Here is a 26,617-nt window from a genome sequence, read left to right on the forward strand (position 1 = left end):
AAAGAATTGGGTAAGATTAGTTAGTTTATGCTAAAGGCAGATATCATTAAAGAAATGCACAATGCCAAAGAGAAGAATAACTTACTCTATAGACTATCCAAATTTCTCATTTTCCCTGCAAGAGACACTAAAACTGAGGACCCCTGGAATATGCTCACATAATCGAAAAAAATGCCTCACCAATCAACTGGGGAATCTACATCCATTCATCTTAATCTGACACTGATACTTCCTCAGGCACACACTTAATACACAATTGCCCAGAGCTTTTGACCAACTTCAGCCAACAGAAGGGCTCAAATATAAAATCACAGAAGCTGGAGATGAAAGGACTTAGTCACTCTATTTGTTAAACCATTTGCTGTGTTATTTTGGCTCCCTGTAGTATACTGTCAAATACACTTCTGATCATCACTTGGACTTTTGATGTCATGTGGATTCTGAATTACTTTGGCTTCACATAGAAATGAATGGATTACACTCATCCATCCGTGGGTTATTCATCTGTTCTGTTCAAGAACACTTGTAAGACAAGGACTTTGCCAAAATTAAATAATTCAAGTATTTCCTGTTTTCTGAGAAACCCCTTCATTTCCAATTACAGGTGCAATTTCCTACATAAAATGAAAAACTTTTTCTTCTATTTAACACACACAAGTATGATTTATGAAATGTTAGTCAGGTAAGACAGGCTTATTTTACACTTTATTTACTCGGGACGGAACACTGATAGGAGAAATAAATGAGACAGACAGGATGATCCATAGTGGGAGACACGACTTGCTTTATGTCACAGCCAGAAAGGAGCTCTGGGCCTCTATCATTACAGACCATTGACCTCAGAAAAATGAAACACATGTTGGATTGGGCAACTGGAACAAGCCACACAGAAGGGCTGCTCATGCTGTCATCTGTGAGGAGAGGCTGGCTGGTTTTGAAGCATAAAACTGGCTCTAGGCTGAGCACCTGTCTGCCTCTTCTCTCTCAGAGCTGCCTACCATCCCAGTCACTTGTTGCGTCGCCCACAGCGCTTTTCTTTCCACTGGCTGGAAAGCAATGCACCTGTAAGACTACAAGATGAGCATGATGGTTTGCCTTAGGTTAGAGGAGACAGCGCAGTGAATATGAATCACTTTTATTGGTTTTTTCGGCCCCGAGCCAGCCGGGCTGGTAAGATGTCCTCTCCCGCTCGGCTGCCAGGCTCCGCAATACGCCTTTGCCCTGAAGTGACGCGGGCGCCTGTTCCGATGCTCGCGTTCCCCCCGCTCTGCGGAGCGGGGACGGGGTCTCGCCGTCCTCACAGCCCTGGCTGGAAGGGGAGAGCCGGCCATCGCCCCCCGGTTGAGGCGGCCAGAGGGAGCACCCCCTGCCTTCCCCCGGCTCAGGGGCCGGCGCCCAGCCGCGGCGGGCAGGGCGAGGCCGGCTCCCCTCGCCGCCGCCTGATGTAGCGCAGTTTCCCCGACCGCGGCACCGACGCTGCCCTTGCCGCGGCTCCCCAGGGCCAGGACTCGCACGGACCGGGGACAAGGGGCTGCCGAGCGGATCAGGGCGGCGGCTCCTCCGGCCCCCGTTGGCGCAGGGCACGGGCAGCCACCACCCCCAGCACCGTGAGGGAAGGAGGGAGGGAGGGGCGCGGAGGGCGGCGCGTCCCGGCCGGTCCCCCCCCACCGCCGCCGCCTCCTCCTCCACCTGCTGCCGCTGCGCCAGTCGCCGGCTGGGGGGAGCCGCCCGCCCGCTCATCCCCGCGGGGCCCCTTTGTGCTGCTGCTGCTCCAGAGCTGCCTCAGCCAAGCGCCGGCTGCGTCACGGCCCCGGCGCTGCGGCCGCCCAGAGCCACCCGCGGAGGGAGAGCCGCCGCCTCGCCCCCCGCTCCGCCATCGCTGCGCGGGCCGCGGCGAACGACGCCCCCCGAGGAAGGGCCGGGAGCCGCGGCGGTGAGTGGCGGCCGCGCTGCCTCTGCCCCGGGGAGGGGAGACCGGGAGAAAGGAGTGGGGAGCCCTCCGGCACGGCACGGCACGGGCAGGGGAGGGGGCGCGGGGAGGGGGCTCCGGAGCTCTGCGCATCCCGCGGGCTGCGGGGCGATGCCGCACCGGGCCGCGCGGGCAGCATCGCTCGCGTCGGGCTGACGTGCCGCGGATTTTGGGGTGCTTTTTTGTGTGCCTGATGGTGGCTTTTTTGCTTGTTTTGTTTATTTTTTTAATTTTTAACTTCGATAGTAGAAGCTTTGGCTATCGTTCTTACTTCGCAGAACGCTAAAGCCTAGCCTAGTCACAGCGACGAAGGCGTATTTTTTTTTATTTTATTTTATTTTATTTTTTGGCCATAAGGTATTTCTGACCCGCTGGGGAAAGGTCTGGTTTGTGATATTTTGCATTTCTGTGCGTGTGTGTCCGTGTGTGCCAGCAGAAAATCCCTCTATCCTGGAAGAATGGTGAAACTGGGGAATAATTTCAGCGAGAAGAGCACAAAGCAGCCCCTTTTTGAGGATGGATTTGACACCATCCCCCTGATCACACCCCTGGATGTCAATCAGCTCCAGTTCCCACCTCCTGATAAGGTACAGTAGGCTTTAGTTTCCACCCTGGAGAATCACACCCAAATCACAGGCAAACAACAAAAGAATAGGTTATGTGTAACGAGCAGCTTAGAAACGGCGAGAAATTTGGGGTGCTTTAAAGCATGCTAATTCCCTCTGGGGAAAAAAACCAGTTAAGCTCATGAAAATCCAGTAATAGTGATTTGCATTAAAAACCAGTGCAAAATGTTAGCAGTAAGCATATATAGATTTCAGTGTTGTGTATGAAACATATAGACATATAAATGTAAGCTTCTCTATGCTGTATTGTCATAGCCCTTGCTATTCTGCATCTTTCTTTTTTTATTATTATTTGTAAGGTACTGTGTATTCTGTGTGAATGATGTGAATTTTCTCTGTCCAGAAAATGCCTCTCTCATGGGGGGATAAAGCCCTGCTTTATTTCTCTGCAACATGGGGACAGGCAGACTGGCAACAGAGAGCTCTTCCATCTTCCTTCTGTGCTTAAGTAGGAAACTAATGCTAACCCCAGACAAGCTGAAATAGATGAGAATAGGCCATTGAGTTTTTTCCATGGCAATTTATTTGGTTCAAAAACCTCCAAATAGGTGATTCAGATCCTCTGTAGTTGGAAGGGGACAGTCCAATGAGTGCTTACAGGTTGGAAGAGAAGTGTGCTTCCTGCATTCCTTATTATATGGCTTAATTATTGAGGATTTAATTTTAAAGCTTTAGGAAGGTGATGCGATAGCCTCACAATAAATATGTTTATTGTCCTCACAATAAAGAATGCAGTAAGTGTTACTACATGTAAGGCACACAGTAGTAGGATAACCTTTTCAGGTTTTTCAGTATCCTATTTTAATAGGATACCTACTTATACATTTCTCACATGCCTCTGGCAAAAAAAGCTTTGTGGTCTTCATACAGTTTTTATTTTTGGCCTTCCACACATTCAATTCTACTTCTAGTTAAACTGATATTTACAGGATATATAGATTACATATAATACATATACATACAAACAGATATATTCATTCCTCAGAGCTCAAAAAGATTCAGATAATAGTATCTTAGGGTAAAGAATTTTAGCTTGTAAAATTTTCCTTGGTAGAGTGTTGCTTGTAGGCAATACAAGTAAATTTTTGACCTCCATTTTATTTGCTATCAACACCATTCTGTGTTGTGTGTGGTGACCAGTTGGCAGGCATAAATGCAATAAGCCATAACAGCTGTTGGAGAGCCTGAGGGTCCATTTTATGCCCTCAGTTACATGGGTGTAAATCTTGTAACTGAGGACAAAATCGCACCCTAAGGCTTTAAAGCAAGTTAAGTCTTACAGTGTCTGATACGCCTGCCAACTGGTGACTGGATAGAACCGATTACCAGGGACCAGTGTCCAAAGGATTTCGTTCTGTTGCTGCACTGCTAAGCAGAAGTCTGAACTAGGGATGTGTATGGTAATAGGTTTAACCTGAGCAGAGCCTCTGTAGAGAGCTCAGGAGGTTCTGTGCCGGCCCTATGGCTCCTACTAGAATGGGGCAGAACTCCTCCTACCTTTAATGGCATTTGCCTCGAATAAAAGCAAATGTCCAGCTAGGCTAAAAGCTGAAATAAGGGAATATTTGATTGGTTTTTTACTCTCCACTGTCTAATTGTATATTAGTTTTTCTTTCCTTTTGCAAACATGGGAAAAATTAAAGCCATGAATTTATTGGTCCTGCTGGTTTCCTTCTGTAAGTGGTTAGTCATGTCATGTCAGTGTCTCTTTAGTGGTACAGACTCAAAGGCAGGAGCAGAGCAGCTGATGCGAAAAGAAGGAAAAAGTATTAAGGAAAGATTGGCACACAGATCAAATTCTGAAGTATGCAGACACTCGTGTATAATGAATAGGAGTACATACTTCATATATCTATGCTTATTATTCACTTACAAGGCTCCAGTATGGCAGTGAAGCATAACTTCTTGAAAAGTAGTGACTACAGCGCTAAGGATTTGATGATTTTGACAGTTTCTAAATTAAAGGGGTGAAGTGATTTAAATTCATATTCAGATATGTTAAACAAAAGAAGACATTACATAACCAGGCAGTTAGAACTGTACATTCAGTGTCAGCTGAATGTGATTTGAGTTGCCTGAGATTACGCAACATAAAGGGGGGAGGAATGTAAGTAAAATGTTAAAAAGCATTTCAGAACTCTTCAGGCAGTTTACTTTCATGGTGCTGTTGGGCAGTTATAAAGTTAAAATATGTAATAACTACTATCTTACTGATTATAGCTGAAAATAGGTAAAGAAGTTTCTAAACCACTGTCCTGGACAAATACATGTAATGCTGTCAAAGTGTCTAATAAGCTTTATGATACTGACTCTAGTACAGTTACACATTCTAGGTACCATTCAAGGAAGTGAGAAGAGGGGAACTCAAAGCTTGTCATTTCAATGCCTGGCTATCTGTGAGTGTCATAATCTTAATTTCGGAGAGATGGAAAGAGACTATTTACAAGGGCATGTAGTGACAGGACAAGGGGGAATGGATTCAAACAGAGTGTAGGTCTAGTTTAGATATTAGGAAGAAATCCCTTACTTTAAGGGTGGTGCAGCTCTGGAACAGGTTGCTCAGAGAAGCTCTGGATGCCCCATCCCTGGAAGCGTTCAAGGCCAGGCTGGAGGGAGCTCTGAGCAACCTGGTCTAGTGGAAGGTGTCCCTGCCCTTGGAATTAGATCATCTTTAAGGTCTCTTCCAACCCAGGCCATCCTATGATTCTATGATAATGTATTTGCTATTAATACCACGGGCTGTGCTAAAGATAGAATTTGATTCTAAAAATCTAAGAGTAGGTATTTATTCCTTGGAACAACAGAGAAAATTGAAAAAATCGTAATAGCGCTGTCAGTATGATGAACTGCACCCTATCTTGAGAATGATACTTAGAAAAAGATCCTGAAAAATGCAGAAGACAAAAATGAGGCAAATAGGTTAGGTATGAGAAAATTTTGTACAATTAGAATGCCTAGGAGAATAGTAGAGATTAGACTGACGTAGTGAATATTTTGGGAATACAGGTAAGGTGCTAAATGGTGCAGCTTGGGGCAGTAGTTCATAGTAAGGGATAAACTAAAGTTGAAGAGCCTTGGGTGTTTGAAGCAATCTCATTAACACAAGGGTTTGTGTGCATTTTGCTGCTTGCAGCTGATACATCAGAAATTAGATGTTAAAAATAAGAGTGCCAAAGGCCATAGTCTATCACATAGTGAATAGCAACTAGATGGGTCATTTCATTTTTTTTGAACTTAAGATCCTGCCATCAAAGAACATGGCATCTTGCAGGATTTCTGTGGGCCCTCTTCAGTAATCTTCTCCTATTGGTCTCCAGTTTGAAATCTCATTAGTGGGATTTCCTGAAGCAAGTGGAGGTGACTGTTTTCAGACTATACAAAGTGAGAAGGACCATGATTTAGATTTGACCTATGCTTGCCTAGTACAGGAGCAAAGTATCACCACAGATGAAAAAACTGGAAGTTTGTGAAACTGTTGTATAACAAGTCTTCCTGTAGGTCCATCAAAATCACTTTGAGAGATAACTTTGTTAATGATTGATATGCCAAAAAAATAAATAATAATTTACAGCTTTCAAAGAAGAATTACACAAAGAGGGGGGAGGAATATTTTGCTAGATGTGCTTGTGGGTAAGAGTTAAAGAATAGTTAAGGTTTCTGTGGCTAGTTTCAGCTGACAGGTTTTTTTTATTTTTTTCTTAAAGGTTGTGGTCAAAACAAAAACAGAATATGAACCTGATCGCAAGAAGGGAAAGTTCCGTACTCCTAAAATAGCTGAATTCACAATCAGCATCACTGAAGGGGTTTCAGAAAGATTTAAGGTAAGCAGTGCTGTCTGAAGATGTTAATAGCTCCGTTGTGTTCACAGAATTGCTTAAAATCAGTTGCTGATTGTAGTCAGAACTGGCTGTAACAGAGTGCCTGTTGTGGGTATAGCTGGACATGAGAAAAATAAATTCAGTGTTATAATAGTTCAGTATTTAACAATTAGAAACAAAATCAAATCTTGAAGCATTACTGCTTGTAATCCCTCTCCAGCAGATGAACTCAGAAGGTGTTTCTGTCAGTGTGTGGGTTTCAGAACATGGCTGGCCAGGGTGCCTGCGGGCTGCACACAGGTAGTGCTCATGGCATGGATAAAACTCCCGTTTGTGCTGAAGGACAAGAACCACAAGAACATTTATTTTCTTTTTGGCTTCTTATTATCACTGTGGCCAAACCATTCTCTTAAAAGCACTGTCATAGTCCATTATGTATTTTTTATGGTTGAGCATATGACTTGGCAGCTCAGGGGTATGTACCAGAGCTCTTTGCTGTCAGTTTTCCTGGTCCAATTAAATCGTAAAGCTTGGTGACGACTCTTACTGTCATATGGTAGTTCACCAAGAATCTGACTCAGATTTACTCTTTAGTGTCCCTATTGCTTCCTTCAATAGTCCCGTAGGAAACCTGAGAGCTTAACTGGTTCAAGGATTGAATTTCCCCCTTCTCACTAGAGATGGGTTTTCCTGCTCTGTGTAAGTAAAGCAAAACAGGAAAGTTGGTACTTCAACTCATGCTTCCCTACTTGTTCTTTTAACAAAGGAAGACTGCAGCTTTTCAGTGCTTTTAATTGGCATCTTACCCAAGGATGCCAAAGCATTTTTAAACAGTAGGCAACCACACTCTTCCCTGTGCAAGCACAAATATATTTGGAAAGCCTAACATTTAGTATGAGGGAGAAATACAGAGCTTCAGTAGAGATGTGGATTCTTTTTATATTGCATGCTTCTGAACTCTGCATGATAGGAGATTTTAGGGCACACCAGAGATTCTGTTTTTGTTGTGCCTGAGCAGTGGTTCTAAAAGCTGCCCAGGCCCAAGCTGACCTTCAGAAGTGTATATACAGCTCTCAGTGAAATCAGAGCATGCTAAACAAACAAAGTGAAGGCTCAGGGAGGGATTAGAATATATTTGGAAAGGAACTTTGCAGAGTGTTGCCATGACAAATGTTTTAAGTGCCAGTTACCTGGTGGAGTCGTCAGCCACACAGTGAAGCACGTAGGTTCCCAGTAAGCTATAGGGGGAACCACCCTGGATAGCTAAGAAGAAATGATATGGGGTGTGGTAGGGTACTAAGCAGGTAAGAAACTTATTTCTAGTTTTTTCTATTCCCCAATTTGGGGCAAGGATGTCCTGTCCCTCAGGGAAAATGCTACATTCTGACTGATACCCTCTCTTTGTCCTCCTGGCACCATAGTACCACTCAGTCCTTGAGAGTAATCCCCTTCCTGTCAGGTGAGGGTTGGGAAAATGCAATTAGACAGCTCAGAACAAGAGGAACTGGCTGTCTTTGTGTGTGTCCTGGTCACACTAAGGTGACTGGAAAATGCTTACTACGTTGTAGAAGAGAAAGGGGAGAAAGTTTGAGTACCCCACTAGGACTTTGGTTCCAAGCAGCTGAGCAGATGAATTTTGCACTTATGCTTTAGCTGTAGGGACTAAGGGGTTTCATTGCTTGAACATTAAGATATCTTAATCACATCTAAGTGGTTTGCACATCCCTACGTAGATCTGGTTTTTTCTGTCTTTGTTGGGAGAGCTGAGCAAATGAGACCTTACTGAACAACAAATAAATAAAAAAGCTTATCGTGCTGTTGGGTAGTCTTTTCTAATATATATAGCTGAACAGTTAGAAGCCTGAGCATCTTTGCATTGCATTTTTATATACTTTTGGATGGCATACTTAAGTAAAATATCCTTTAGATACTACTTTATGATGATCGTTCTGGGATTAATCTCATACTACGGGGTTGCTAGGTTTTGCTGCTAGGTAACTACTGCATCAGAGGGAGGTTTCAGTAAGATTTGGTATCTCTTGGGAATTGCAGAGTGATTCACACTGTGGCTGTAAGTCTAGGCTTCTAAAGAAGAGTGTGGGGGTTGATCAATTAGGAAAATTGTGGTTCAGTTAATTGAAAACAACGTTCATGCAGAACATTCAGGTCCTAAAAACGTCCCTTAATCTCCATATAGCAAGTTTTAGAATTGAATTATGCTGCTTGAAACATTTTAAAGAGAACTGACTGGTTCTCCAGCAGGGATGACTGTCATATTCACCACTCCCAGTAGTAAATATTAGATGAATAATTTATGACATTTCATAAATATGTAGATGAAAAGTACCGATTGTGTGAGGTTTTCTCCTGGGTCCTTATTAATTGTGAATCATCATGTCAACTGCTGATGTTGATTCTGAGAGAGCAAAAAGATATTTGTCTGAAAATTAAATATTTGCTATAATTATGAAATGCATTATTTAACTGGTGAGATATTGACTTTGGCTCATGTTCATGAAAAGTTTCAGATGCTGTTTTAATGACTTCAATATTGTACATCACCGATGCACAAGCCTGCCACAAGACACAGCCCAAATGTTGTGCTAAAAATAAAGCAAGTCAGTCAGTCATATTTACAAATAATTCACATGTGTATTCTAGGATGTACTTCTTAAATAAGGACAAAGCAGATTGCAGTTTTGGGATTCAACAGTGCAGATCATCTAAAGCTGTTCTTCTTGAGAAGTTATACATTATAACAAATGAAGCAACTCCAGCATGTGCATATGTCATGTAGATGGTGTTTTAGCACCTGTGTGAATAATCAATTACAAAATGTATTTTCTGCATTCAGTCCACATTACCACAGTTATTACAACAGAGCTGAGAATGTTTACAAAGAAAACTGCAAGTATAATTTTCTTCTATGAAGCCACATTCTGAATTCAAATCAGAATATCTCAGAAGAATGTGAAGATTTCTTGATTATGGGAACCCTGTTGTCTTAATTTAGTTTTATGGCACTAACCAGACTAAGAAGGATGTGATTTGTCACTGAAGATTATTTGCCATTGAGACATAGAAGTCTTGCTTTTGTTCTTTGGAAGTGTAGGCTAATGTGGGGAGTTGGGTCTTCGTAACTGGAAAGCAACTTTGAACGAGGCAGATTTTTCCCTCCTGTAAATGGTCTGCTGTACAGAGTAACACAACAAGGCTGGAAATGTCATTGCAAAGGACCCTTGTGAATCAGGACACAGGAGGAATCCATGACAGAAGAAAATTGATGGTGTGAGTTACCCAAGACCAAACCTTTGCTTCCCCCATTGACAGAGCAGTGTTCTTACAACCTCCAGTTGGATTTTGTAGTGGGATGTCTGTTCTGGCACCCGTTGAATTGGGCTACAGTTGACAGTTATGCACAAACACACCAATTTAAAAAAATGTCTGTTGTAGCAATGCATGACATTTTTTTTTCTGTCTTTGGGAAAATCTCAATAAAGAAGATTCAGAGGTATTTTGAAAGCAAACACTTATGTTTCCCTATAAACTTTAAGCCCTTAAATAAACCCAAGCTGTAGTATGCCTTCAGCCTTTTGGTTCTATTGAAAGGCAGTTCAGTTCTTCAGACTTTATCCTTGACATCTCTACATACATCTAACTGCAGAGCCAAAGCCTGAAGCTTATTTCTGTGGTAAGACCATATGGTGCAAGCCGTGTACTATCAAGTAGCAAGCAGTTGTTGAAATATCTGCATGAGGTTATGGAAGAGGAATTCAGACTGCTTTCAAGATCAGTTCTCACAGTTTTACCTGGTCATTTTAAGACTGCAAAAATGTATGCAACTATTCAGTTTTTTTTTCTATCTTAAAAGGGGCATCCTTCAAGCATATTTCTGCCTCAAGACTTTTGTATCTCTTCTTAGTAATGCCAACAATTATTATTGCTGTAAAAATAATCAAGAGACAAGGAAGATAGATCTCTCTTGCTGTATGATTACTTTGTGCTGAGTAGCTCTTTGCTCTCACATTAAAAGTCTGTTAGGTGTATGAGATGTCTCCTGTACAGGATATCACCTCCATAAGTACATTGTGTGTCTGTCACTTTGGCTGGAAGAGTGACAGGTACTTACTTACTGTCAGTAGTTCTGTTTCTTCAGTAGAACTGCTCACAGGATTAAAGTTGTTCACAAGTATAAGTGTTTGGCAGGCTTTGAATTCTTCCTTTATTGCTTAAAATAAGAAAAATAAAGGAGGTTCTTTTTTCAATGTAACTACTATTTTAAAACAATTGATGTAAAGGCACTGCATGGCAACTGTCACTTTTTTTTTTTCCTTAAATATTTGATACTCTCTGATATGGCATTGACAATCTTGTTTGAAAGGAATTTCTCCTCTGCTACTGTCTCTGTTAGAAATCATTTTATTGGAAGAGAACCAGTGACATTGACAAAGATGTTTTGGAACTCTCCAGATATATCACTTAAATAGCCTTTCCTCTTCTGTAGTAACCTTAAGCAGCCTTTTTCCTACCCTCAGTAATATCTTCTGGGTTTGTATGTGAAGGTAATAAGATTCTTATCTTGGTGCCACAGGGTTTCTTGAACTGCTTCCTCAGATCTCTGTAGTTAAGAAACTAATACAGGGTGCCATGTGATGGAAGATGATGGGAATATTGTCATGAACAGCTGAGTTAAGCCACAGTGCTAGGAACTCAAGGCCACTGCCTTGTTAACTTGTTTTTGTCTAACAGTATATCCCTCAGGTTTCATTAATCAACTCCCTTGCAGACTGGTCCTGTTGCCTTGCACTGTTGCTGTTAATAAGTGTTGATTTTGTAGCTTCTTTTCTGTTACTGTCCTCATGAATCTATCTGCCTTTCTTGCTGCTACTCCCAATCATCTCCAGGTAAACATCCAAGACAGTTCTCTCCTTCTCTGTGTCATTTCTGTTTGGGAAGGACAGTCTTTTGATTTCTCCTGCTTTTTCTGTACAAAGTGCCCCAAAACTGTCATCCTCTTTGAGCATAAAGGTTTGATGGGAATGTTCTGGTGAAGAAGTTGAGTTTAATAGATGGCTACCAGTCATAAAGCTAAACATGACATGTGATGTTAGAAATACGCTTCTTGAAACGAGGCACCTGATTGTCTTGTATATGTATATATAATTCCCATGGAAAGTATGGGACATTGTACCAAGTTGTTCTGTGTAATTTGCATTGCTCTGTAAATGAATACGAGTCAAATGTTGCATGTATAGAGGTAAAGGTTCTCTTTTTTTCTTTTATGTTGCCATTTCTTGCAAATTGAACTTTTTTAATCCTTGAGTGCATTGTTTCAGACACATTTTTCATGTAAACTTCCAGAGGCAGGCTGAAGTAATAGCAAACAAGGACATAGTTTTTGAAAAGCAGTGATAAGTGGAGAGCTGATTTTGGTGTTCTCCAGTGTGCTGGTAGAGGGCATTGTGCAGCTGGAGATGCAGAATTTCAGGGGAGAGAGGTGAAATGGAGGTCACAGCCATTTGCAGGGAAGTCAATGCAGTGTTTTACAAATTTTTGTCTGTGGGATGCAGCCAGACGCAATCTATTGTAATTACAGTCTGTCTGCCTAGAATTCTCTTGTAGTTTAAATTCAATAGCAATAATCTTAATTTCCTGTCCTAAGTGGTTGTACAGAGTTGCTGTATTTCACCCCTGAGGTCTTTGCATTTAGATGGTGAGCAAAGCATAAATTGGTTGTAAATCACTTCATATGAAAGGTGCTCTGTGTCTGTATGTCTTCACTCTTCTCGTTCAGTCATCAAGTCTGTACCTCACACTTTACAGACAGATCAGAAATGAAAGTTGTTTTCCCAGGAGGCTGAGTTGAAATAGATAATGCAGAGATGAGATGTGACCAAGTGCAGTGATTGAGCAGTGAAAATTACTGCATATCTTGTTAGTTCCACCTTAGTTCCACCTCTCATAATAACAGGAATGCTTCTACGTGGGTTTGTGTGCTGATGGAAGTAAAAGCATGAAGGAAGGCATGGTGCAAAGCAGCACAGTGTGAGTGGGTTAATGGAAGAATTTCAGACAAGAGGAGGAGGCATTAGAAAGGTGAAGGCAGAGGAGAAACGGATGGTACCCAGACTTTAGTGGGACAGTGGGACACAGGCAAAATGGATGGACCTGAGATGAGCAAAAGGAGTAGACTTGTGCATCCCTTGAAACATGATTTGTAATTTGTTCAGAAAGGGACAGGAGCCAGGAAAGGATGTGAAGAGAAGCAGGCACTGTTGGTGCAATTGATGAATTTTGCTGTAATGTTGCAGCTTGATTAAAAAGGGAGTCCAATAAACAGTAGTGGAGTAAGGAAGAGGGAGACTGCAGTAGCCAGGCAGAGAAGAATACAGCTTGCAGTTTCACAGCTGAGGCAAAGTAGGATGGACTGATAGGGAAGACCTAGCAGATCTTATGGTAAAGGCCTTATCACAACCTGCTTACATGTTAGTGTAGTTGTCAGATATGGTGAGTCTCATTTGTTCAGCTAACCACTTACAGAGTCTGAAGACAGGGGTTTTTGCTGTGGGTATGCTTAGTTCATTCATTAGTCATCTCTCATTTCGATTACTGTAATGGCTTCTGGCTAGACGTTGTCCTTCTTCTGCTCTTCACTTTCAATCTCTTCAGAAATCTGCCACGTACATAGTATCTTGTCATCTTCTCTGTTCACTTCGTTTTGCTGCCAGATCCCCTTAAAACTAACTTAAACGTCACACTCAAGATGAAAGCAAAGCCACACTTAGAATTCCTAGTTAAAAGAAATGGTTGTTTGTCCTATCTTGTAGTTATTTCATGAAAAGTATTTTAAAAGCCCATCACTCTTGCAGTGTGACAGTCACCTTGGAGTTCTGCAGGATCTGCATGGCAGTGAATGCTCATAGTAATTCACAAGACTTCTGCTCCTACTGTGTGTGGTCCTGTACTGCCAGCTGGGTACTACAAAGAGAGAAGAGATTCAAGATTTCCTTCCAGAAGAATGGGAGTGGTGCTTGTACACGTATTGCATCTGCTCCTGCCTTGAACAGAGGAAGAGGGCAAGTTTCTGTTAGTGTGTTGGTAGGAAGACAAGAATAACTTTAGGTTACAGCGGGTATGCAAAGTTGCTGTGGAAGAAAACAATAAAATGGCAGCTTTGGTGTTGGTGTTGGTTGTGGTCTGAAGAGCAGATTGTTGCCTTCTCTTTTTCCAGGCTTTTATTTCTGAAAGGCATCCAGTAGGAGAGGGCTCAGAAGGTGAAGCAGAGAGGTTAGGCTACACTGTTACTGGCTGGGGAGAGAAGCTGACTGCAGTGAACATGGGGATCTGACAATTGTGGACCATCAGTGTGGGTTATTTTGAGAGTGAAGAAAAATGGCTATTAGAAGAAAGAGGATTGTCAATTTATAAGGGAGAAGTAGATCAGATTAACAGGTGATTGTGATCACCTTGCAAAGAAATCCATCACTGGATTCCATCTGTGTCATTTGCATCTGCAACTGTCCTTAAATAGAAGTTACTCGTATCCTGAAGGATGGTAAGAGACGGGAGATTCTCTCCTAATAGGAAGGAGACAAGAGCTTACTTGATTAGGGATTTGCAAATGCAGTGTGATTGCAAATCATTGAAGATAATGAGAGTAAAAATTTACATGTTAATACCAAAATTAGTAACATCAGGAAATACAGTAAGTGAGAGAAAATTTTGAACCAGGAGCCCTGAAAGCTCTTCCCAGGGGCTTACTGGGTGGCAATGGAAGAACTTGTACAAGCTGTGAGAACTCACAGCTCCATGTCAGTCACTGAAAACAGGTCTCAGCAAATCAACTCTGAGGTTGTGGCTCTGCAACTTGCCAGGCTCCAGCAATCTACACAGCACTGGGCTTTTGTCCTCTTTCAAAAAACAGTTACTTTCCAGAACAATTTTTGAGCTTTGAACAGAGTGATATTGCAGTGATTGTGGAAATACAGTCTTTTTCTTTTGTCTAATACCTATCCTCAGTTACAAAATAGCTTGTTAGTATGTTGTCTCAGTATGTTCCTGAGACCTCATCTGTATGTTAGAATAGTTACAACGGGGAAATGCTGTTATAATTCTACTACTGCCTGCTAGTAGAATGGCCAGGAAATAGGGTTAAAATGCTTTAAAATTTGAGAATATTTTTCAAAACTTTTTAAAACTGTTTGCTCCTATCTGTGGCAGAGACAAATGTGAGCTGAATTGATCTGTGCCGTAGCAATTGTTCTGCTTGATGTCCATGTCCTGTGTCACAGGCCTATGCTCCTAAAGGGAGCAGTCTTTGTTGAAGGCTGCGTGGAGTATGTCTTGTGGAGCATGGGAAGCCTCAGCAATAATCCCATCTGGCTTTTAGTTTTTCTATCCTAGCTCTCTAGTCTCTCTTTTTCCCTTTCTTCTCTAAGGTAAAGAGCAGCCACTGTCAGAGCAAAAGGAACATTCTAACATGTGCTTGGAGTCAGTGGGAAGTCAATGACCCAAACCTGCAAATTGGACTGGGCCCTGGGTGTATTGTAGATCTGCAGGGCTGGGTGCTCTGTGTTTTCTGGTTCCTCATCTGCCCATGCTGCCCAGCAGCTGCTGGAGCTCAGCAGAGGAAGGCCTTGGGCCCATGGCCCTGCAGACAGAGCAGGCTGTGGACCTGCACTGGGGCCCAGGCATGGTGAGGCCCATGGGGCAGGAGGACCTAGGGCATCTGTGTACAGGTATGGGGTACCAGCAGGGCATTAAGGAGGTGGGACAAGGAGCCCCAAGTGGGAACTGCAGGCTTAGGGGAGAAGGGTCAATTTTTCTAGAGCCTGGAGTGCAAGGTAAATTTGGAGGGAGGGAACAGAGAATAAGGCTTATTACAGTTGTGGAGAGGGGAAAGCCCTGGGGGGTGGAATGCAAGGTTTGGGCCAAGCCAAAGTGTGAAGGGTACATGTACATGCACTTGTACATGTGTGTGTGTGGGATAGCTGAGGAAGCACAGGAAGAACACAACCATAGAAGAATAAAGGGAGAAGCCTGATTATAAACCTGTCAGAAGGGTTGAGCTAAGGCATAGCTTGGCCAGAAATGGGGGCGTGTCTGTGTTATGTTGTTCGTTATTAAACAGAGAATAACCAGAAAGGAAAGTGAAAATGTACTTTAGCTCTTGGATTTGTGCAGGATATTCTGAGACATGAAACATGTAAGCAGAAAACATGAGGTTGGCATGACAGAGTGATCTATCCATGTTAACTTTTGTGTTTGCAAATGAGTAATAAACTCGGAGAAAGATGAATTAGATACGAAAATTCACATCAATGTGAAGTTTTCAGAGGCTGATTATGATTGAATTATTTTTCTTTTTTAATCCAGTGACTGTTGAGAAACTGAACATTTAATCGGAAAGGTGCTTTGCTCCATGTCTCATTTCTAACGGCATTGTTACATTAATGTCTACATTTCTTCTGCTAAATTGCTTTTTGATGTGCAGTTCTCCCTGCCTCTAGTCCAGCCTTCCTTTTATGTTTGTTTTCTGTCTATCAAAAATCCTTAAAAAATCCTTGGCTTCAGCAACACACAATACTTCCCAGCCTTGTTTCAGCCAGGAAATTTAGCACTCGCTGTTGTCTGCCCATGATGAAGTTTGCTTCCACAGCATAAGTCCCTAAAGTTCATTGCAGTCCTGTAATGTCCTAATCTCACTGGCACACACAGTTTGCAGTGTTGCAAAGTCTGTTAGTTCAGGGATTTATCATTTTTAAAGGGACTTGTTTTTACCAAGAGGCAAAGCTACAATTCTTTGTTGTTGTTGCTTTCTCAAATATCAGATTAGTCTTGTTTCAATTAATTGAACCTGACATGCCTAAATTCTTTTTTTAGAAGGTGTATATAGGTAGCTTATGCAACTTCCTTTAAAATTTAGATTATTTTATACTTTGGTTTAAGAAATTAATCATAATCTTGTTTGTTTCTGTTTATTATTGTTTCTTATGCTGTAGCACATGCTGGCTTACTTTCTAACTTGCCAAAAAGGAAATTAATCTCAACGACTCTTACTGCGTAATCTCCTTGGGGTACTAGTTAGTCTATCAGTAGTTGTTTTAGAATAATACTACACATCTGGGATACTGTCCCAGGTAATGAATGCTATTTGCTCAGCTCACACTTTCCACAAAAATGGGTCTGAATTAGAGAGATTTGCAGTGTAACTACTAGGCCAGATTTGTGCTTTCTCTTGTCAACGGGTGGTGTAATTCTGAAGGTAGTTCTCTCTCCCGTCACACTTAAAAGGCTGCCGGTCTCCAGCTGCTCAGTTTGTCTGGGAAAGGTGAGCTTGATACTGACACTGAGTTCAGATTTTAAGTGTGTCTTGGATTTTTCTCCAGCCCAAATTCAGGACCAGAGAGCTACAGAAGGATATGGTGAATAGCCAGTGCCATGTAAGGGAGTCTGTAGTGGCTTCTCTGTGAGCACTGAGAAAAGAGGTGCAACAGAGCTCCTCCAGGCTCGCCCAGTGTTGAACATGGTGTATTCTCTTACGGATCTGGCAGCAAACTACTCCTGTACAGTCTCTGTGTGATGAAGTAGTACTGTTTCAACTTAGAAATCAAGGAGCATTGAGCAACCAAGCATGCAGACTACTGGTGGAACTATCCATACGTTCAGAACAGGCTCTGATCTTACCAAGAGACTGCAGACATTACTTTCTCCATGCCCTGAAAGAGTCACCTTTGGATTATCTGGATGACACCTGTGCTAATTTACTGTCACCTGACTCCATTCTTGGACAGGCACAGGGAAAACAAACATGTCTATCAGCTGACATAAACTAGACTTATGCTTACATCATCCAAATACTGAAAAAACAGCAGACCCAAGCTACCTTGTTGTGTCCTTCTGGCCTCATGTGTGCCCTAAACAGAAATGCAATCAAAAAAAGCCTTGCAGTCCAGAGGCAGTGGGCCACTGACCAGATGATCTGCTTTCTTCTCTGAGAAGAGGGAGGTAGAAGCACTTACGTGCTGCTTCCCTCTTCTCCCTCCATAATTCAGCAGCTTGTTTTATCCTTTACTTAATTTTACTGTAAAGTGCATTCATAGCTGGCTGCTGCTGCCTGCAGTAACAAGGAGCAGTATAATAAGCAGTGCATTGCTAACATAAGCATGTTTTATTTTTCTTTACAGGTAACTGTGCTGGTCCTTTTTGCCCTTGCGTTCTTAACGTGTGTTGTATTTCTGGTAGTCTACAAGGTTTACAAGTATGATCACACCTGTCCGGAAGGATTTGTTTTCAAGGTAAATTGCATTCCCATTCTAGAAACACAGGAGAGTATGTAATATTCCGTGTTGTTCTATGCATAACCTTGATTAAGTCATGCTGTACTGCACAGAATTTTGTGATTCTTCTCATAGGTTAGTGTGCTTCCTGCTACGTTTTTCTTACTAACTGAGGTTGTACTATTGCACAATATTAATAATGTTTTTATTTTGCTAATGCTTTAAACATTGAAAATATAGCAGAAATCCAAACACTGGTGTCCTTCAGACTTCATCTGCAGTTGTCCAGACAAAGCCCTCATTTAGGGGTCATATGGCTTAATGTTGAATGGTCTTCCAAAATAAAAGAATGATAAAACCTGGAGAAAAAAAATTCTGGAATATGTGTCAGAGAAACAGTAGAGTGATGTTCTCATTAAGAGTAGTAGAGTTACATGAGGGTTATTTTTGTAGGAAGAACTTCTTGTTCTAGAACAGTGACCTCCGAGCCCTACTGCCACAAGACAAAAGTGATGCCAAAAAAGGGAAAATACATTTACTGGAAAAAAATACTGGTTCTAACCAAAAGAGAGGCTGGGCTGACTTCATTTATGTGAGGTGGTAGTGCTGGCTCCTCAGTTATGACCTGGGCTGAAAGTCAGAAAAGTAACATTGATTTCTGTTGTAAATTTAGCAGGGTTGAACTTGGCTGTAATTAGATAAGAAAAGTAGCAGTGAGGATGGCAGTCTTCCCTCTAATTTTCTAAAAATATTTAGTCACATAATGAATCAAATGGGTACCCAGTATGAACTTCAAAAGGAACTACTTGACAATTCAGGATTTCTGTCACTGCAGGCACATAAATATCTTAAAAGAATCCAGTCCAAAATTATAATCAGTGATGCCCTGTTGGATTAATTTAGCTTCAAGCATTCAGTTGGTTACTACTTTCCCAGCAAAAGATACAGTGGTTAGAATACTTGGCTGTAACTCAGGAGATCAGCTTTCAGTTCTGCTGTTGGTTTTTTGTGTTGTCTTAGACAAGCACTGAAACCCTTCTGTGCTCATGTCTCGTGGGACAATAGCCCAGTAGCCCTTTTCTCCCCCCCTAAGCTTTCTCTTGGCATAGAGGAATTTGGAATATGGACTGTATGTTCCTACCAAACTTGTCTTCATGTGACCCTGACTTGACAGGAACAGCCAGTTATGTGCTCCTATGTAAGTCTAGCAACAGTCTCCTGCTTCTGCTTCCTTTCGCACCGTGTTGTCCTCTCCTTTGAGCTGCAGCCTTCTGGCTTCTTTTGGCTTTTCTTGCTAGTGCCACAAATATTTAAGGGAAGAACAGTTTCTTAGCTACATTTTAGTTGCACTGAATCTGGTTGTGTTTCTTTCCTTAGGGTCCTGTGTTTGGGACAGAAGTTAGGCAGAATGTCCCATAGCTTGTTTTTAAGGTGCAGCACATATACAGGGCTGTGTTATGGTTACTCTCCTGGTGTTTTTTTGGAGGCTGCTTAGAGCTGCTTGATCGCATAATGCCAGAAGACACGGCATCTTCGGTAATGTAACTCTAAAAAAGAGTTTTACAGGATAAACATATTGGCAAATGACACAAGGCCTGAAACTACCGATGTTGAGATGAATTTTTGTTTGCCTGTGCATCTGTTTTGGGGAGAGTCCGTGATATGTCATGGCATAGCTTGGCACACATGTCCTAGGAGACATGAAATCTGTCACCTTGTGAGCAGTGTATCAGTGGACTGGCTTCACCCTTAGGTAGACTCAACAACGTTTCCTGGCCTGGATGTCCCCAGGTTTCAGATGCTGATATGATTTCCTGGTTAAGGGCAAAGGTGTCCCTGCCTCAGGAAGCCTTGTTCTGTAGGAATCTCTACATAAAGGCTGAGGTATTGCAGCTGAGTCAGACTTGCTCTTCTCTGCTTTGATGCTCTCATACATGGAGCAGTTCCAAACGTTTCTGCTGTCCTACGCCTCCAGGAGTTGAGGGTGTATTTTAAAAGGTGCTCATCTTCCTTTGTGCAGCAGTTTTAACCTGCTCCAGCCTTATTTCTGTGCTTGCTTAAGCTGAGACAGCCCAAGTACTGCTGCTATGCTGATTGCTCCTCTGAGCACTCTTCACTGCCTGTTGGTGAGACTCAAAACTTGAGTGCACTTACATCCTGGAGGAGTTTCTCCAGGACTTCAATATGCTCTGTACCGTATTTGTTCCCCTTCAGCTTCTTTTGCCAAAGCACCTGCATTCTGTCAGACTTGTGGACAGTACCACAAAGTCATTTCAGTGCATTGGAGACCACAGCATCATCTGTGTAATTGGGAATTACTGACCCAGCAAAGTTAACGTGACAGAAGATACTATTTATAAGAGAATACCACTGGGGTCTTCATGTCAAAGGAACAAAAGGAGTCATCTTAATTCAGCCAGATATAGACTGGCAACCAGGGTTTTCTCTGGCATCAAAGGCCATAACCCGTAACTAATTTCCAAAATTGAAGGGCTGTAAAAGAAAGAGACTGACTGTGGAGCATCTCACTTTCTCCTCATGGCCTTCTTACTTCTCTCACCTGGGAACCATGGAAACAAACAAAAGGATAGAGAGAAATGTTCTGCATAGCTGAAAGTCTTAGGCAAGTGCCAGGATAACAATTGGCAGCAGTTCCCATAGCTCAGTCACTGGGTGCTGCATGGCTTGCCTTGATTGGGAACTAAGCAAAGGGGCTGCTCCTGGGCAGAACACAAGGGGCAGTGAGTAAAAGGGGAGATTTTCCCATCTTTTCTAGAAGAGCAAAATCCTGAGAGCAAAAATGCAGTCAAGATAGAAACTGCTGTGTGTTTCTTTAGGCTCTTATGTCAGATGTTGTGCATGTTTGTGACTACGAAAAAAAACCAAACCAAAACCCATTACTGAGTCATTTTTGCCTGTTACAAAGCAAATTGGTTCTAAAGGCAGCGAAGGATTCTGTGGCATTTTTAAGACTGTCAATCTTGGCTTGTCTTCAGCTCTAATAATTATATTTGCTTGAATTTCCTTGGCAGATTTCATTAGCTCAATGGATTGTGTTCCTTCTCCCATTTTAAATATTTAGAATTGTGACTACATCCCCATGACTGGGTGAAATAATCACTACAAATATGTCTGTATCTGTATACTTATTAGCCATTTATCACATCAGCATTAGTGTCAGTTATCCCAGATAAAGCACGGATAATACTTCCAGAAGATGGCATATTGATGTAATTCAACATGTGTATCAAATAGCTCTATTCCAGATTCCTGGATTAAGTTCTTATAAATCTAGGTCCCAGTCTTGCAGCTGAAAACCTCCGCTGATTTAAACAGCGCTGAGTGGGCACAGGTGCTGCTCAGCTGGGGTTAAATCCCTTCTGCTTTGTTGTGCTACTTCAACAAAATGGAGAGGGAAGATTTGCCCCAGCTGCTGCCTTGACAGAAGATAACAAATAAAGGGAACCTGGGTGGATATGGTAACTTTGGGCACTGTCAAGTCTGACACACTTCAAGGCTTCTGTCACACCTGCAGGTTCAAGCCGGTGAGGTGTTGTCTCTGTGGGAGGGCTGTTAGTTTTGTGACAGTGAGGCTTCTTTGAGCCATCAAATGTGCTGTGTGATTGAATTCCCCAGGGGCAGGCAGCTTCTTAAGACTGCCCATGGGCCTGTTGTTTTGGCAGGTCTCCGTTTTTTTCTTTCCTACCTTTTGATGCCTTTTTATCACACTAACATTTTTAGGATGCAAAATTTGTATTAAGCCAAGACTGTCTGCTGGATCTTCCTCCTTTTTGTGTTGTATGATTTTAACCAGTTGAAACTGTTGTTACTGGTGCTTATTTATGCTACTTCTCTTTTTCTTTTTGTCGGCAAGGACAAAAGTGAACTTAGAAGTAAATGTGGACACAGTTGAGGTAGCATCTGGTCCTAAAACCCATGGAATTTTTGCCTGTGTTTTTATGCTGAGAAATTTCCAGTATTAAATTTTGTTTGCTGAGCTGTAGGAGAACAGTAGCATTTCAAAGTTCCTGTGCCATAATACTATAAATTTTAGTCCTCCGGTGCTGGAAGCAGGAAGACTGAACAGCCTGTTTTCTTTTTAAAAGAGCCAGAGTAGAAATGATTAAACTTATTTTTCTGAAGCTGCAGCTACTCATAGCTTACAGAGAGTCAATTCACTTGCTCAAGTGACTGTCCTAACATGCTGAGGTATCAAGCAAGACTGCCTGGACTAGCTGGTGTGGAAAGAGGACCTGCAGAGAGACCCCATGACCTTATGGGGCAAAACTTAGGGGTCACAGTATATGTCCAAGTTGGTTTTCCTTCAGTGCAACCAGCTTCTCTGTAGGCTCTTAATCACTGGAACAGTTGCTAGATAAGACCTGTGACAAATGCACTGCACAGGCACACTCACTTTGGGTTTTAAGATGACAGCAAAATTTGGATTCCACTTAGTATTTAACCCTCTGAATCACCTTTTTCACTCTCCAAAGCTCTAAGCATCTAGCAGGTTCTATGTAGTGCTCGTGCACTCCTGGGAAATGAAATAATGTAGTCCCACAGTTACAGAGAGCTTTTTGAAAGCGTGCTGTTGGCTACATCTTTCTGATGAAGAGTGAAGTATTTTCTGTGTGTGTACACACTTGTGCATATGCTTGGCCACCCGCAATGTTTTCCTGTATGTCTTAGTTACTGGGCTGTAAAACTGTTCATACGCTGGCACCAATATATCTGTATTAATTTCCATCCCTTGGACTGCAAACACCATAGTAAATTGCCTGAAGTTAATCTAATGGTAGGATACAGACAGCTGTAGTTGTACACCAACCAGCTGGAAGAAAGTGGGCAAGAAAAAACAGCAAAATATGGCTGGAACTAGAGACTGAAAACTTTAAAAAATAATTGTAGGCAAGCATGTTACGTTAATTATGCTGGCATATAAACCCAGATTGGTCTTCCTGGCAAATGCATGAATAGTTTAAGGAGTGCAGGGAAGAACATTTTGAACACAGTGGGACAACACTGTAGTTAATTGCTGTATATTGCATCTTGACTCACAGAATGTGACTGTTGGCTTAGACTAAAAGTAAAAGGAGAAAAAAACCCTAATCTGCTGCTGGTGTGTGTGGGGCTGTATCTGTAATCTAAGAGATGGATTTTCATTTCAGAATAATCAGTGCATTCCAGCTGGGTTGGAAAACTACTACTCTGAACAAGACTCCAGCGCTCGAGGGAAATTTTACACAGTCATAAACCACTACAACCTGGCCAAACAAACCATCACGCGCTCCGTGTCCCCGTGGATGACAGTACTGTCAGAAGAGAAACTGTCTGAACAGGAGACTGAAGCTGCTGAGAAATCAGCTTAGTATGATAAGCGAATTATTAAAAATATGTAATTTGAAGGTAACTAAGGGACTTCAAGGAACTTTTCACTGAATATAATTATGAATAATTTAGAGGTTACTCATGTTTATGGTGCAATTGCTTCTGTTTGCTGATACTGCTTTGCAAAAAAAAAAAAAAAAAACCAAAACAAAAACTTGCTGCAGAACATTCATGGGCATAACCCCAGGTGCATATCAGCATTGCTGTAGAGCTTTGACACCATTTTCAATGTTAAAAAAAAATCCAGTGCTAAGATATGTTCTTGCAGTTTATTGGATACTGATAGATTTCATCACTGGATTTTCAGGGCTTGGACCTTAGATAAATGATGTGTTCTGTTGTCTGAACAGATACTTAATTTGTTAAGGTTTTTAATTCTCTTCGTCATTTTGCAAACTGAAACACCCCAGCCATAACTAGAGTGATCTCTTGTTTAGCTGAAAGCTGTAAAGTAATATTTAGTTTGGGCTCAAGCAAGAACAGTAGTCAGCACTGATGTCGGGGGCGTGATGTAATGACTTGTATGGAGAAAGAAACTGTCAGGTCGCATTTTTCCTTATGTTTCCTTTACTGTTGTTTATTTGTAAGTGATAATGAAGTTCTCTGCAACAAGGCATGCTCAATGTTTTCTTATTGCTGTCAACAGGATTTAACTGCATTTCCACTGTGGCTTTAGCATCTTGGTAAGGATGTGCACTGAAACACAAACTAGATAGACATTATGGAAAAACACCGACAGTTTTAGTGGTGGGTGTCGAGGATAGTGTAAAAACTATACAGTTCAGGATGTTCTAATGAGAAATGACATCTTTTGATGATCTTTTGATCATACTTTAAGAGTACATGTAGTCTACTATGTCATTTGTTGGATACAACTGAGGGAGTAATATGTCTAAATTTTCTCCTGTATTACATTCACATTTTCCCTTCTTATTAATTAGAAAGAGCTTTCTGTTTATGTATGGTTTGCAATTTGATACTTTTTAAAACACAGCATCACGAGTGAAACAGTAGCATATTAGATACCACAACTGGCTGTTTTGAAGCTACATGTGAAACAGAGTGAGGAGTAGAACTGTTTGTGTATGGCTTGGGAGGGGAAAAGACGTAGAAGAACATAGTATTGTGGATGCACGTTAAAGTTCCATTGTAATTACAAACTTATCTATTCTTTGTGTGAAATCATGTTTTCATTTTTATTATAAATCTTAAATATACATTACAAAAGGACATTATTAATTTAACATACAAAATAAGTGTGTGAAGCATCTAGGCAAGCAAGTCACCTTTTTGTTCATGTTATTTGAATGGGACGAGGGGTAGTGGACATGTCAAAAGTTCCTTTTTTTTTTTTTTGGTAGAGTCTATTAAAAGATTGAAAGGGAAGCATCAGTATGGGCTGTTTCTCAAGATCAGTAGTAGAACAAACATGGTCAGCTCTACTTCTGTTTCTCTCCAGCAAAATTGCTTTATCAAAGCCTTTCATTCCAATACAGTAAAAATAACCATTATGACTCAATGCTCAAGGCTTGATAACGAGATGTGCATCACACAGTGCAGCTGTAAAAGGCTGTTAATATATTAAGTCATCATGGTATGTGGAATGCATCAAAAGCAATAAATTATGTGCCAGTTTTTTTCTTTGCATTTAAAAATATCAAGCTTATGTTAAGATCTTCAACACGTACCATGTTTGCAATTTTTAACAGGCATCTGCTTTATTGAATGTAATTAATTCACATGTAACTTTTGACATTTTCACTCTATGCAGAGTAAAGAATAAGAGCGATGCTACTTGTTGCATATAATGTATAGAAATATACATTTCAGAAGAGATATGAAACCACACACATTTCATCCCAACGTATTTACAGAGGACATTCAGATTTTACAGGATGGAAAGATCCGTTCCCCAAGACTGTCCTACATAGAAATGATTCATGATACATCTCCTCCCCTTAAATTTAGGACAATAAAAATTTTAATGCACAAGTAAATACTGATGAGAAACAACTTCTTTTTCTCCTCGTAACAACAAACAATAAAAATTAGTAAGCCTTACAGTCTAGGAGAAGCAGATTGCTTATGCTTCTTGAAGTCAAAACCATTTTTCCTCTGATTTAATAGGAGGGAGTTTATTGATTCTTATTTACAGTTGGTTTTGAGGTATTTTTTTTTTAGTTAACAAACTGCTCCCAGTTTTAGTACTTGGACTTTAATACTGTCCATCCTTCAGCTTTGTTCCAGCATCCCAGAACATCTGTTTCACTGCACAATCTGTCTATGTTGTATTCTCTCTTTTCACCTAGAAGTAAAGCTCTTTAGTTGACTCCTTATCATTATTGCTACTAAAAAATCAAGCTGATTTCTCAGTCAAGTAGTTTCAAAGGATTAGAAGTAGAGGTCATAGATGTGCAAAGTGATCACTGTGTACTGAAGTGGTAAATAAACACCTGAGACAGTGTAGATACTTTTGCACAGTAACGCTTCTCTCTCGCTCTGGGATGGGAGCTGGACTTTCAACATCACAAGTGGGTGGCTGTGACAAAACCAGTATTGTTATTTTTTCTTCCATTAGCTCTGCTCCAGCCTGTAGCTTTCTTCCCAGCCCTTTTAAAGAGTGTTCTCTGAAGGATTAAGCGTGGTTTTATATTTGACAAACGGATTTAAAATGAAGGCTATCAGTTCCCTCTGCACTAATGGATATATGCACACACTTATTTATTGGAAAATATTTCCATCACAGAGGTATGAAAAAAATGCATAAAATATGTAGGTATGCCATATACCCAACTCCATTGAAAAAAAAGTCAAAAGTTTTACAAACAAAGCACGTAGACAATAGTATGTTTAATTAATTATCATACCAGTCCAGGAAAAGCAAGGAAAATGAACACATCACTAGGAAGAATAGGATCCACACTCTAAATCCAGCATTGTTTTTGATGGCCTGTGAGAAAAAGGTTATCCCTGTTACCATCACCAGTAAACACACAGAATTTCAACAATGGCAACCCAGGATGCCTGTTAGTGGCATCACCCTTCCCTCCCACATGAGAAGTAACCACGGTGGTAGTGGATCAAGGGTTGGACTCGATGATCTCAGAGGTCCTTTCCAACCTGGCTGATTCTATGATTCTATGATAAGTAACATAATTTGCCCTTAATTTCAGGTAAATACAGGTCAGATAGGCTGTACCTCTTTAGATTTATCAGTGAAGTCACAGTCAAAATTTTCAAATCAGACATTTAGGAAAAAAAAAAAGAAAATCCCAAGATCCCATGCAATGGAACTCAAAATATTACGAACTACATCAAAAAGTACATGCTTCTAGATTAGTGTCAAGTTCCAAAAGTGAAATTCCATGATCAGAAGTAAGAAGGCCTTCATCTTTCTAATAAACATCTGAGTTAAACAAATGAAAAACCAACAAAACCAAACAAAAAACCCCTTGACACCTATGGAGGTTGATATAGCACAGTGAGTGCTCTCACAGCAAGTATTTTTCTAGGATTCTTCTTCCCAAAATTGAGACC

The 26,617-nt window shown here is 41.3% G+C and overlaps 2 protein-coding genes across 2 annotated transcripts in view; one reads left to right on the forward strand and one right to left on the reverse strand.

Moving 5' to 3' along the window:
• Nucleotides 1–1,804: 1,804 nt before the first annotated feature.
• On the forward strand, nt 1,805–25,077 carry NSG1 (neuronal vesicle trafficking associated 1). Its single transcript, XM_064653246.1, has 5 exons — nt 1,805–1,933; nt 2,406–2,556; nt 6,300–6,416; nt 17,600–17,710; nt 22,861–25,077. Exons 2-5 carry the CDS (start codon nt 2,428–2,430, stop codon nt 23,059–23,061), a joined length of 558 nt encoding a protein of 185 aa, XP_064509316.1. The 5' UTR covers nt 1,805–1,933; nt 2,406–2,427; the 3' UTR covers nt 23,062–25,077.
• An 833-nt stretch (nt 25,078–25,910) lies between these two features.
• Nucleotides 25,911–26,617, reverse strand: part of STX18 (syntaxin 18) — a 60,274-nt gene continuing 59,567 nt past the window's right edge. Inside the window, exon 11 of the mRNA XM_064653245.1 lies at nt 25,911–26,030. Within this exon, the coding sequence (XP_064509315.1) occupies nt 25,935–26,030 (96 nt within the window). The 3' untranslated portion in view covers nt 25,911–25,934. The remainder of the gene's footprint in view (nt 26,031–26,617) is intronic.

This window comes from Pseudopipra pipra, chromosome 4, assembly GCF_036250125.1.
Source record: "Pseudopipra pipra isolate bDixPip1 chromosome 4, bDixPip1.hap1, whole genome shotgun sequence".
Lineage (NCBI taxonomy): Eukaryota > Metazoa > Chordata > Aves > Passeriformes > Pipridae > Pseudopipra > Pseudopipra pipra.